The sequence below is a fragment of the Canis lupus genome, chromosome 7 (assembly GCF_003254725.2).
Source record: "Canis lupus dingo isolate Sandy chromosome 7, ASM325472v2, whole genome shotgun sequence".
Taxonomy (NCBI): Eukaryota; Metazoa; Chordata; class Mammalia; order Carnivora; family Canidae; genus Canis; species Canis lupus.
In genome coordinates, this window is record NC_064249.1 from 18675146 (window position 1) to 18688804 (window position 13659).

General features: G+C 34.2%; 1 protein-coding gene across 1 annotated transcript in view; it reads left to right on the forward strand.

The window, feature by feature from the left end:
* Positions 1 to 13659, forward strand: part of HMCN1 (hemicentin 1) — a 456859-nt gene that overhangs the window by 182200 nt on the left and 261000 nt on the right. The window contains 4 exon segments of the mRNA XM_025430103.3: positions 3234 to 3354; positions 4307 to 4570; positions 5882 to 6026; positions 9363 to 9484. Coding sequence (XP_025285888.3) covers positions 3234 to 3354; positions 4307 to 4570; positions 5882 to 6026; positions 9363 to 9484 — 652 coding nt within the window.

The following is a 13659-nucleotide window of genomic DNA, read 5'->3' on the forward strand; positions in this document are numbered from 1 at the left end:
CATTTTATATGTATTAATATTTCTTTCTCCCCCCTTTTCCATTTTCTGGCTCATTTTACCATCATTATACCATAGACCTTTTTTTCTTATCAACACTAAAATTTGAAAAAGAGATCTCAGCTAAGAAACAGACTAAAATAATAGTTTATCTTAAGAAAACCGACTAAAATTATAAACTATGGCACTTTTTAAAATGAAAGATTTATTTATCTATTTGAGAGAGAGAACATGTGAGTCAGGGAAGAGGAGCAGAGACAGAGGGAGAGAAGCAGACCACTCTCAACACAGAGCCCCAGAGGGGGCTGATCACGGGACCCTGCGATCATGACCTGAGCTGAAATCAAGAGTTGGCTGCCTAAATGACTGAGCCACCCAGGTGCCCCTATGGCACTTTCTTATAAAGACATTTTAATGCGATGTTTTGTGTTCCCAAAATATTATCCAAGTATTGTAATTCTTTTAAGAGAATGATTAAAGAATGATAAATGCATGCATGAGTGTCAGAGATCATTTTTTAACTAGTACAGTTTAAATTTTGTCTTTTGATTATATTTTTAAACCATAATTTTCATTTATTTATGATTCCCTTTGCTCCCATTACCCTGATTAATACAAAGTTGGATATAGTTTTACATGAAAACTGACTTACTTGGAAATATCTATTTTTTATAAACCCTTTAAAATTCTATGCAAATGTTCCTACTGTTTATGGTGTGACATAGAAACATGAAGATAATATTTTGTTAACTTATTACCCTTCGTATTTGTGGCATTGTTCAGAGAATAGGAACCCTACATTCTTATTTCAACATACTTTGTTAATTAGTGTATTTTAAGGATCAAAATTATTCTATTTTACAATAATTTTATAGAGGTTATAGGAGCTCCCTATTCATCAACTCTGGTTTGTTTTCAACGTATTGGTTAGTAGTAGAAGATGGCATATTTTCAAGCATGGGTAATTTCTAGTTTTCTCACTTAGATATTAAGCACTACTCTTAAAACAAACTCTTTGTCAGTTGATAAGTGCACAGAACAGTTGTCAGATACTTAACACTTTATAGCAGTCATTTGGCAAAGTATGGGTCATCTGTATCCTTGGTAACCTCAACAGCCATTTTATCATAGGAGACTTTCTGAGCAGCAAGGCAAGTATGATATTAAATGATGTCAGTGAACAAATATAAATCAAGTCATCATAATATTGACCCTTCTGATTGTCTTAACATTAAATCAGTAGGTGATAATGTCTTCAGTAAAGCACTATTGATCTAAAACAGTTGAAATTAGACTTATCAAGGTTTTACATAACCGTTAAGAAATCCTGTTTTAAAATTGGATCATAGGGGAACATCTGGGTGGTTCAGTCGGTTGAGCATTATAGACTTTTGATCTCAGCTCAGATCTTGATGTCAGGGTTGTGAGTTCAAGTCCCACATTGGGTGTGGAGCCTACTTAAAAAAAGATAAAATTTTGCTCTATTATATGGAATTCATGAAATATTTTCCTTTAGAAATAATGGAATAAATGGTAGTACTGGACCCCTACACTTCCACATACAGTCTTCTGAAATCCTTAGGAAAATAGGCTGTAGTAATTAGCAGCATCTTTTACACTAAGAATACAACAAACCTATTTTTATAGAAATGTGGGGTTTTTTTCCTTCACTTTCATTTTCCTTTTTTTTTCTTTTTGGACTTTTGTAGGTTCTCCTCAATAAGAAAAAAATATGGTAGCAAAGGGGACATATCTACTGATCTTTCCTCTCCTCATTGCTAAATAACAAGAAACCACAGTGATTTCGGGAAGACTGTGTAGTTTGCAGAACTCTGGAGGTGGCATGTTTTTAATTGTGATGTGGCTTAATCTAGCAGTTGACAGATTAAAATTTTATGTATAATTATATATAATACAGGCACATATATTTCTAGTGCATTCTATCAATGCTGCTATCATGTGGTCATTTTATTTTGAGAGAGAATATTGGTGATCAATGTAATAAAATAATGGTGAACTCTTGTTCATAAATGTTAGGTAGGTTTTTGAAATGTAGATTCCTAGATTCCACTCACCAAAGATTCTGATCCAGTAAATATGGGCTGTAGCTCAGAAGTCTGCATTTTCAAGAAACAACCTGAGTGATTTTGTGTAGCTGTAGATGTAGGTGGTCCTCAGATCATATTTAGAAAGATATGGAGATACAGGTTAACTATGACATATCTTGCCCTTGAAAGACAATGTAGCACTGTGGTGAAGACCCTGGAGCCTGACCTTTTCATTAAAATCCCACCTCTGTAGTTAGGAAGCCTTGTGAACTTGAGAAGCTGCCTAATGAGTCAGTGCCCCATCCCCTTATCTGTGCGATGGTGATGATGACGATATGTATTTGATAGGATTGTAACAAGAATAAAATAAGCCAATGATTTAAAGAGTTTGAACATAGAGGAAGTGCCCAATATACATTAGTGTTATTATTTTATCCTGTGTCCCTCATCCAAATTATTTATTATTTATACACATGTGAGTCACTTCAGTGCTGAGTTATCATTCAATATTTAGTTCACCTGTCATCTTCTTGAAGGGTCTTTAGCCAAACTATTCCTTTCATGTATTTCTAATACTGCATCACATTAAAGATTTCTATTTTTCCATCTGTCTCCCTCACCAGCCATGAGCTCTTAGAGGATAAGAATCATGTTTACTTACATTTGTGTCTCAAGCTGGGGATGCTGGGGTTAGCTGAAATCTGGATAGTGGTCAGTTCTTGTGCTTGTCCTGACTATATCTTCTCAGAGGCAAAGAAAAAAGAAATATTTTCTAGACTCAAACCTGGATCAAGTTTGAGGGAAAATATTTGGTCCTTCATTCATTTCATTGATATTTGCTAAACATCCACCATGTAAACTACAGCGAACAAAACAAAGACCTGTGTCCTCATGGAGCTTTCATAGATTAAAGTCAGGGCTATTCACTGGTGACTAAACACCTATTTCTTTTAACATTGGCCTACAATATATCTGAATTTTGTTTTAGAGCAGTGCACTGGGATATGTATTATAAAACTTGCATTTAAGATGGAGAATCCTAGTTAAGTTGAGAACACCCCAGATCAGAGCGTCAATTATTGGACATTAGTCCTAATTAAACACTCCATAGTTTCCCATACTTGTTAGTGTTTATTGTGACTGGTACCATGGGTCAACTGATGGAGTTTGTCTTTAAACATTTTTCAGACTTCTAGCAGTGGAAGGCATTCTGTTCGCATTACTGGCCTTAGTACTATTGATTTCCGAGCTGGCTTTTCCAGAAAGCCCACCCTGGACTTCAAAAAAACAGTCAGCAGACCAGTGCAAGGTTTGTATGTACATATTACCAAAATTGACATAGTAGATATCCAAGTGTAAAATATTTCTTGAACTATGATTTTATAATTTTGTAGTATTTGATGAAATTGGGAAACATATCATCTTTAATTTAAACTTGATTGTATTCTCAATCTAGTCATTTTTTCCTCAAAATGTAGTCCCAAAACCAGTGAAATTACTCAGAGAGTTTGTTAAAAATTAAGATTCTAAAAAAAAAGAATTAAGATTCTCGGGACCCACCCCAGATCTCCTGAATTAGAACTGAATTAGGTTGGCCCCAGGAATATAACAAGCTCTCCAGTTGATTCCTAAAGTTACTGAACTTTTTAGACTACTGACCTAGATCTTGAGATTTTTTTTTTTGATCTTGAGACTTTTTACTAGTATCTATAAATCGCCTTGTCCAAGTGAAAAATGTGGATTTTATGTGTATAGATAGCTAAAAAATTAAAGATGTCGCGTATCATTGTATGTTCTAAGATAAAATTGTTGCCACTTCTTAAAGCATGTTCTTATTTTATTCATGCAAGATTACAGTTTTATAGCTAAAAGGTGCTTAATCCTACTGTGACTCTTCAGTTTTCTCTTTTTCTGGTTGTTAATTTGTTTTATTGGTGAAGTTACTAGAAACATACAAATAGAGTATCTTTAAAACTTAAATATTCATGTAATTAAACATCATGTAACAGTATTCACAATTCTAGTTTTTCCATGTATAAATATTATTAAAATACCATAAAAATAATTATTAGGATTTCCAAAGTTTCTCTGGTTATGAAGAACTGTCTTTTATATAGAAAAGATTCTACAATTAGGCCACGATTTATAGGACAATTTGTAGTACTCATGATATTTTCTGTCATTATAATGCAAAGATTTATTTGATATATAGTCTCAATTGCATATTACTTGTAAATAATAACACAGCCTTTCTCCTGTAGGAATACCTACCTACGTGCTGCTGAATACTTCTGGAATTTCTGTCCCAGCCAGAGTAGATCGTCTCGAGCTTCTGAGTATCTCAGGCAGTTCTCTTAAGACTATTCCTATTAAATATTACCCAGACCGAAAACCTTATGGCTTGTGGAATATTTCTGACTTTATACCACCAAATGAAGCTTTCTTTCTCAAAGTAACAGGCTATGATAAAGATGATTATCTTTTCCAGAGAGTATCAAGTGTTTCCTTCTCTAGTATTGTCCCAGGTGAGACATCACTTTATTGAACCCTGGAGTGTTGATAATTTAAGGGAGTGATGGTGTCCTAAAAGGATGAACTAAAAAGTTAAAAAAAATATATATATATATCTTCATATTATTACTGGGTTATCAAATTGATGGGCGTTTACATTTAGGTAACACAATTTTTCTTAATCATAAAAAGCATATCCAATGTTTCATGTTAAGTCTCACTGATTGTAGAGCTGAACATTTTGAATGCTTCACTCAGTGCAAGAACTGGAACTTGGAAATTCTGGTCTTCTTACTCTCCCCCTACAAAGCCTGGCACACATATGTAGTGTTTGATCAAGTTACCTAAATTGACCAAATGGTCTAAATATTTATATATGATTGTCAGAAACCTACTTCATGAACAGTATTTCATTGTAAACAACTGGTGATAATTCTGCCTTTATGTGATAAGTTGGCAGTTAGTTAACTGTTAAGCTACTTACTCATATATTTGCTATTATATAGAGATAAGACCACAGACTAGGGATTATTTGGAGGCATGAGATAGATAGCATTTCAATTTGTCTATATTTGTTCTATTTCTCAAGGCAATAATAACTGATCAAAATTTAGAACCATTGCTAGAACTGTGGATAGACAAATCTGTATTATTTCTAATATTGTAGTATTGGATGGAGGGACAACAATTTATCATTTATACATAAGGTTGTAATTTGGGAAATTCAGAAACAACTGTGTAGCTATTCTTTAATTGTTGTCAAATGGTGAGAATAGAACCAACATCAGTATTTCCTCATATAAGGTATTCAAAGTTACATACCTCATACCTCAAAGTTGCATACCTCATATAAGGTATGCAAAGTTGTCTTAGCACCTCAATTGAATACTACAAAATCTACTGGATTTTTAAAAATCAGCTTTTCCCATTATTTTTGGGAAAGCAATTACCCTATGCATTCAATTCTGTTATATAAGTTCTTTTCATATATTTACATTTTTTAAATAAAAAGGGATTCTACAATTGATGAAGTATTGTAACTAATTTGATAGTGTTTTTTTTTTCTATCTTGGTGACACACAAATTAATGTGCCTTAAAAATAAATGGAATCACATATTTAATGAAAACTTTAATAAGGGATCCATAGAGATATCCAGAAATTAATAAGGTTTGAACAAAGAAAGATAAAGTGGTTTTTAGTGATTTAGATTAATTGGAATGCAGAGGGTTTACTGGCATAATTAAAGTAGGAAGCTTTTGAATGTTTTAACAGGAAGTACCCGACATCATTGTGATCTTATTGCCCATGTTCTTTTCTTCCTAGATGCTCCCAAAGTTACAATGCCCAAGAAAACCCCAGGATACTACCTGCAGCCAGGCCAAATTCCCTGCTCTGTTGAAAGTCTTTTACCATTTACCCTGAGCTTTGTCAGAAATGGAGTTACACTTGGAGTAGACCAGTATTTAAAGTGCGTACATGTTTTTATTAGCAATTATAGACAGCATTAAACATCTAAAGACAAATAGATGCTTACTTTAATGTGCTTTTTCATTGGAAATTCTTATTTATTTGTTCCATAGTCTTGGAATATGGCAGTGAACAAACCAGACACAGGTCTATGCCCTCATGGATCTTATACTGTAATTGAGAAAGACAGAAAACAGATATATGCTATAGTATGTTAATTTAATAAATGCTAGAATTCACTCAAGGGTTGATGCAGGTTTTATAGAATCTGAATTTTATATAACTTGAGGGTCTTGTTAAGACAAAGAATACAAAATTATGAATACAAAGTTAAGTACGAAACCTTGTAAGGGTCCTTGCAAAAGAGAAAAGCTTAAGAGTTCCTGGCATTGGGGCAAAAAAGTCTCTGAATATAATTTAGAGTGTTATGATAAGTGAATCCAATTAAGCGCTATGGCAAAGTGTAGAGCAGATTAATTGGGATGAGGAATGCTGGTAGATGGGGTGCATATGGTTTGGACTTTTAAAGTTACAATTTAAAAATTCAGGATAAGGGACATTTGAGCAAAGAGGGTGAGAGATGGTCATGCAGATATCTGAGAAAAGCATTTGCATACATACCAGGAACAGTAGTACAAATGCACAAAGGCTGGAGCAAACTGGCATGTGGGAAAGAAAGACAGGAAGGAAGAAGCCAGGGTGGCTAGAGAAGAATAAGAGAGGAAGTCAGGGAAGGGGAGTGTGCTGGGGGCAACAAGTGGAGCAGGAGTATGTGTGACTACTGCATATAGCAATCAATGGGAGTGGGCAAGATGGCACTGACTACTTGTGAAGATGGGTGATTGCTTTTAGATAAAAGTAAATAATCTATGATAAAATTAAGTAGAGCTTGAAAATTGGAGGACAATTTCTGGAAAATGTGTTTTTTTAACTTCTTAATGAAACACACTATATTTTGGGAAAAAAAACTCTAGGAATAATTTTACAAAACTTCCATGCTGTTAATTCAATACTAATATAAATAACTTCCGTAAGATGCTAAATTTTTGATAGTATTAACCTATTAATCTCTTTATGGATCACTCTAAACAAAAACTATGGCAGGAATGTTCATTATAACAATAGAAAAAAAATCCACTATTTAAAGATTGAAATGTAATATTTCTTGCTACTTTTTTTTTATATTTTGCATATTTTGATGATTCCCTTAGCTCCATGTTTAATAACAGGCAACATAACTGACCAGGATATGCAATGTTGAAGCTACATAACTGCCTGATGCAATCAAATAATTCTGCTTCATGTTTAAATAGTAACATGTTTCAAAGACACTTGAGATTCTTTATAAACATTAATTCATTAATTCCACACAGTTCCTGGGAGGTAAGCCACAAGAATTCTTTCTCTCATTTTTCCAGCTCTGTGGCCCAGAGATGTGACATGACTTACTGACATATATTAAGCTCGTTGGTTATGAGAGGCTAAAGACAGAATTTGGCATGAGTGGTGATAGATTGATACTCTAACCCTGATTCACTCACACGTCCCTGCCCTAGATTTCCTAATAACTTGAGACATGTGACTTAATCTTTGTTATGTGAGTCGCTATGGTCACTAGGGGGGATGTAAGAGAGAATTAGTTTGCATTAGCAACAGGACACATTTGTATTTGACATGTTCTTCCTTCTTCCAAAGGCCATGCCTTCAAAACTGCTTACTGTGGCCATATAATTTTAATGTTAACTGAGAAGGCTATATGATGAAAGAGAATTATTTTCTTGTAATATTTCATAAAGAAGAGAGGAGCAAGTGTGACTGTAAAGAATATTCTTCAAGCAATCTGACGCTGGTTTTGTGCTTTTGAACAAATTTATTATCCTTCTTCCTGAATATCAACTTACTTGTTTCTAAAACAAGGGGCTTGGGAGTGGAAGAACTGCTACTATCTGTTCTAAAATTTCCCTGTGACTAAGTTTTTTATGAATTTTAATATAGGCTTGGTTCTGAAGTAGAGATTGCAGAGAACACAAATAACTGTATGTATCTCAAACTCCTGCCTTCCTGGAACTTACCAGTATCTCCGAGACAATGACAGTTATAAACTTGGACTCAGCTTACTGCCATTAGGCACTAAAGATTTAGCTTAGGTGATCACTAGGGCTTAGAGTCGACTCATAATCCTCTTACTTCTGAATGTGACAATAAGGACCTCTGACACCTAATGCAAACACAACTGAATATGCTCAGTTACTAAAATATATGAAATAATGACTTTGCTCATTCTTTCACTTTTCTAATGACAGGAACCTAGGATAGGACTTCACTTTCTCTTACAAAGTCTAGGTTAATGCTAAATACACATTAAGAGCTCAGTAAGCTCTTCATGGGTTTTTTAATGACGGGTATGGTTTGTCTGGATGGCAAGAGATCTGGAGTCATTAGTATGATATATATCTCACACCACTTTCAGACTCCAGTGGAAGGTGTCTTGACTCTGCAATGGGCTTTTCAAATCTCATCTATGTCTTGAATATTTAAGGTTATAAATTGTATGGATGAATATAAGGAAAAAATTATGAAAATAGCTATGATTTTCAATTCTATTTTAAAACAAGATAATACCTGTTTTGCAGGTTATTAGAATCTTATAAATATCTATTAATTAGGTGTTAAATGTCTATTGGGATTAAATATCTATTACTAAGACACATCCAGAAGATGAGAAACAATTTGAATAGTGTTAAAGGACAAAGGATAGTGTTTATTAAATTAATGGATAAGTATTATAGCAAATGGATTTTTTTAATCTAAGTGACAGGTTTGATAATAAAACTGATAGTTTTTTTTTTTCTTTTCTCAGTGCATGCACTTCTATGGCTTTATGTCGAGCTTGTACATAAGAAAGTTAAAGAGAACTTATCTTTTGGAATCAAAAAGTCTATTCTCTATTTTCAAAGTTATGAATTACCTGGTTGAATTGCTTTGGTTTAAGAACCCCCACTGAACATGACTTAAAACTGGAAATAATATGGAAGGAGAGAGGACTTAAGGAATGTTTCTCTAATAACTCATCTTATATTTTGACATGGCTAGAAAATGTTTCCCTAAAGAAATTTACAAACTCCATATCTTATTACCTTTGTTATTCCTTTTTCTCAGAGAGCTTAACATTTTAATTAAAAGGTGTGTCATATTAAGCTATAAGAATTCTTCAGTTTAATCCGTTTATTTTTACATGTCCTTTTGAATGATTACTTTAAAAAAATAGTGGAATCACTGCTTTCAGCTTTACCTTGTTTTTGTCATAACTAAAAAGGTTTCTATTTTCTTACCCCAGAGAATCTGCCAGTGTGACCTGGGAGATTGAAAAGGTCACTTTGTCTGATGAAGACACCTACGAGTGCATCGCCGTCAGCAGTGCAGGGACTGGACGGGCACAGACATTTTTTGATGTGTCAGGTAATTATCATGAATTTGCAGTTGCCTACATCCTAATGCATCTATGGAAATGGGACGTTTGCTAATCCTGCCTTTGCCACATATTAGCTGTGTGTCCTTCCTTGGGCTAATCACTTAAGGACTCAGTGCATTGGTTTCCCGAACTATAGAATGAGGGTTGTATCAGTAATGGTCTGTGTCTCATGGAGAAGCTGTGAGGATAAATGAGATAGTATATGTAAAGCACATAGGAGAGAGCTTAGCACATGGAAACACTTGACAGACCTCAGGTATTGCTGTTGTTGTTGTACTATTATCATTATTATTGTGGGGGCTCAATAAATATTTTTGGAAATGACCATATAGCATTTTTATTAAAATTTAAAGAAATTTAAAGGAAAGGATACAATTTAAGAAAAGAAAGAGTTCTATTCTGGGAATAACAAAGTTAAACTTTCCCTTTCCTGTCTTGTATCCATATTAAGCAGAGTGCTTTTCTGAGTGAATTCTGACATTAAATTGAAGACAGTAAAAATTAAATAAATAAATAAATAAATAAATAAAAATAAATTGAAAACAGTAATGATAGTGATCATGTTCAAGAAACACAGGGCCTCAGTAGTTACAATATTTGTATTAAGAAGAGTGGAAGAAATGCTAATTATTTTGCTTTTATGTTATTTTTATTTTATTTTAAAGATTTTATTCATCTATGTATGAGAGAGAGAGAGAGGCAGAGACGTAGGCAGAGGGAGAAGCAAGCTCCATGCAGGGAGCCCGATGTGGGACTCGATCCCGGGACTCTGGGATCACACCCCAGGCCAAAGGCAGATGCTAAACCGCTGAGCCACCGAGGGATCCCCTAATTATTTTGCTTTTAGGTAGTGTGCTTTCTATGAATAAATGGGAGACAAAACTCATTGCTTTTTTTTTTTTTTCATTGCTTGTTAAGACAGAATATATCTTAGTGAAAAAAAAATCATTTTTTTCCTTTAATCTTCCAGAATTCTTAGGACACAAAAAGATTATTATTTGCCACCAAATATCAGGATTAAGCCACTTACTCAGCATAAATCTAGAATTTATTGGAAAGTTTGTTTCAACTGAATTATTTTCTACTTGCCTTGTGGACTAATGTTTCTGGGTGTTTAATAGTAACCCTATTCTGACCTAAATGTAGCTGCTGAGTTTTTAAACAATGTCTATATCTGCTTTTAGTACCAATGTGCATTTTCTTGAGACAGTTTAAGGACACAAGAAACTGTAGAATTGTGGGACTGTTTAGAAGTCTAGGATTTATGTTTGTTATCAATAAATCCAAGCTGAACTTTAAAACAGAGGCATGTAAGCATGTTCTTCTTGGAGTGAATTTATTTGTGTTCTCTTATTCTTAGAAAAATAAAGTTTGCCTTTTGAAACGATCTCGTTGACATGCATCATAAACTATTCATTTTTTTCATCTCCAGTAATTATGAAAAGTGTTGGAATTGTGTCAACGTTCCTCAGCTCCTGGGAAAACAAACACTTGAGCACTTGAGGTTTTGGGTTTTTTTTTTTTTTTCCTCCAACAATATTAATTAAGGGAAAGACAGGGAAATAAGTTTGAGTGAGTGGATTTAGACATCTGACATAAACAACTGGGAAGTGCCAATAAGAATTTGTGAACTGACTATTAAGAATTTGGCTTTGGGGTCAGTAACTTCCATATGTGTGTTGTATGTGTTGTACACATGCCCCTCTAGTTTAATTTGTGCCAACCAGGCACTGGTGTCATGAGGAAATTATACTGTGCCCAAGCCAGTTTTCAAGAATTGTGTCCCATTCAGTCAATTAGGAAAGAAAGAGCAGAAATGCTGATGATAATGGCAATGACTTACAATCACAGAAGTAACAAGCAAGCACCCCTTTGGACGTGGAAGAGTAGACATTTCTTTTTGGGCTCCCCATTGCCTTAAACTTCCACCTACTTCTGAGTCTTTTTTCACCTCTGCTGAGATTCCAGCAGTTACCTGACCAGCACACTGAAATCAAGTGCAAATTCACAGGATGGTTAGATCTTTTATTTTGGAAAGGAGTGTTAGAAGACAAGGCATTAGGGGATAGTGATGTTCTTGTGTCACTCTGGACACCAATTTATTTAGCAAAGCCAAAGGGCACCCAAAAGCAGTTTAAAGAAAAGCTAAAGTTCTGCCAATATGTTACTTCAAAATTCCAGCATTTTCTTCTAGTTGACATGTTTAAAGATTTTTGGTTCAGTGAAATGTTGATTATTGAATGTTTTAAATGCAAAATGGGTGTAAAAAACATTGTACCTCTTTTATTGTATAAATACATAGAAACAAATGAATAGAGTTGCAGAGACATGGAAAACTCATTCTTTTCAAGTGATATTTAATGACTTAGTTTAATACTATTACTTAGTTACATTAATTTACTGAATTTCTTTATTAACGCATTTCCCCTCCCTCAATGCACACACATAGAGTACTATAATTCTGGGTTTAAGAAAAATACTGAGAATAGAGAAAACTTGTCAGGGCATGTTAGTGACAAGTAATCTTAAATTGTAATTATAGTATATTATTTTAGAGCAGGATACAACTTGGAAATAATCTTGTACTACCAAATCATTTTGTAGGTAAAGAAACTGAAGCCCAGAGCAGGCAAGTGACCCATTACGGTTACAAGACAGGTAGTGAAAATATTCCTGCCCTCCTAACTCTTTGTCCAGTGATCTTTACCTAATGTTACAAGGCCTATACTTTTCATTCACCTCTCAGTTTTGAGGTTCCATCTCTGATTCTTTTATTCTATCCCCAGTCATTTTTTCACATAGGAAGGACTAACTTCCAAGACCAGACTAAGTATTCTGTTATCACAGGATATGGGCTACCCTGGAAAGGGGGCCTTACCCTGAGTATGTTAGCATCCTTGGCTATGAGCTGTATATAGCCAACAAGCATAGGCAGCTAGGGAAATGAGTGCCTTGGTCCTTAATAGGGATCTAGGCATGTGTCTAGCATTCCCTACATGCCTAATATGAGATTTTCCGTTTCCTAAAAATCTCAAAAAATACCTAGTTGAAGAAGTTTGTTTCCAAAGAACAAAACAAGAAAACCACATAAAACATCATATGGCCTTCAGGAAGGTCTTATAGAATATGAACATATGAATGTAGTATCACTTTCAGGTCCTGGGTGGTCTTTGCCATCTTTCATGTTAGAGTAATAGAGTAATAGAACATTAGAACTACAAATTATCTATAAGATAACCTAATTTAATCAGGTACCTGGGTGGCTCAGTCAGTTAAGCATCCAAGTTTTGATTTCAGCTCAGGTCATGATCTTAGGGTTGTGAGATAAAGCCCCACATCGAACCCTGCGTTGGGCTCTGTACTAGGTGTGGATCCTACTTAGGATTCTCTTTCTGCATCCCTGACTCCTGCTCTCTCTCTTCCTAAAAAAAAAAAAAAAAAAAAAAAAAGCTATCCTAATTTAGTCATCTCATTTTTCTGACAGAGAAACAAATTCTATAGATAAACTGACTTCTCTAAGGTCACACACCTAAGGATAAAACTAGGCAGCCTATAGTTGTCGGATTAGGCAAATAAGAACATAGAATGCCCAGTTAAATTTGAATTTCATATACGTGTGTCTGAAGTAATTTCATGAGACATATGCATACTAAAATATCTATTTGATGTTTATCTGAAATTAAATTTAACAAGGCATCTCATATTTTGTGTCAATCCTAGCCAGACTCCAGAACTTTCTTTGTCATGTACTCTGTCCACTTGATTCACTAGCTGTTTTCCTAACAGGTTATAAAAACATAACAGAATGATAAAAATTTGTTTTTTAAATAATAACTTTAAGTAGCATCTACTCTTCCAAAAATGTTTGGAAAACAAGGATAAATATAAAGAAAAATATGAAAAATATACACATTTCTATTCCTCAGAGATTACCGTATGCTTTTGGCATATTGCTTCCAGGTTTTTTCTAGGCTTATGATTCATTTGCACTTATAAAGGTTTTAAATAAAGAAGAATAACATTTGATCTTGAATATCTGATACTCTTTCATATTTAAACTAAGGCACATGGGTTTCCAGCTAACACAGCTCACCACAGTTTTTATTGCTGTAGTAGTGTTGAATAATGACTTGCTACATCAGATCATTATAAAGCACTTGGG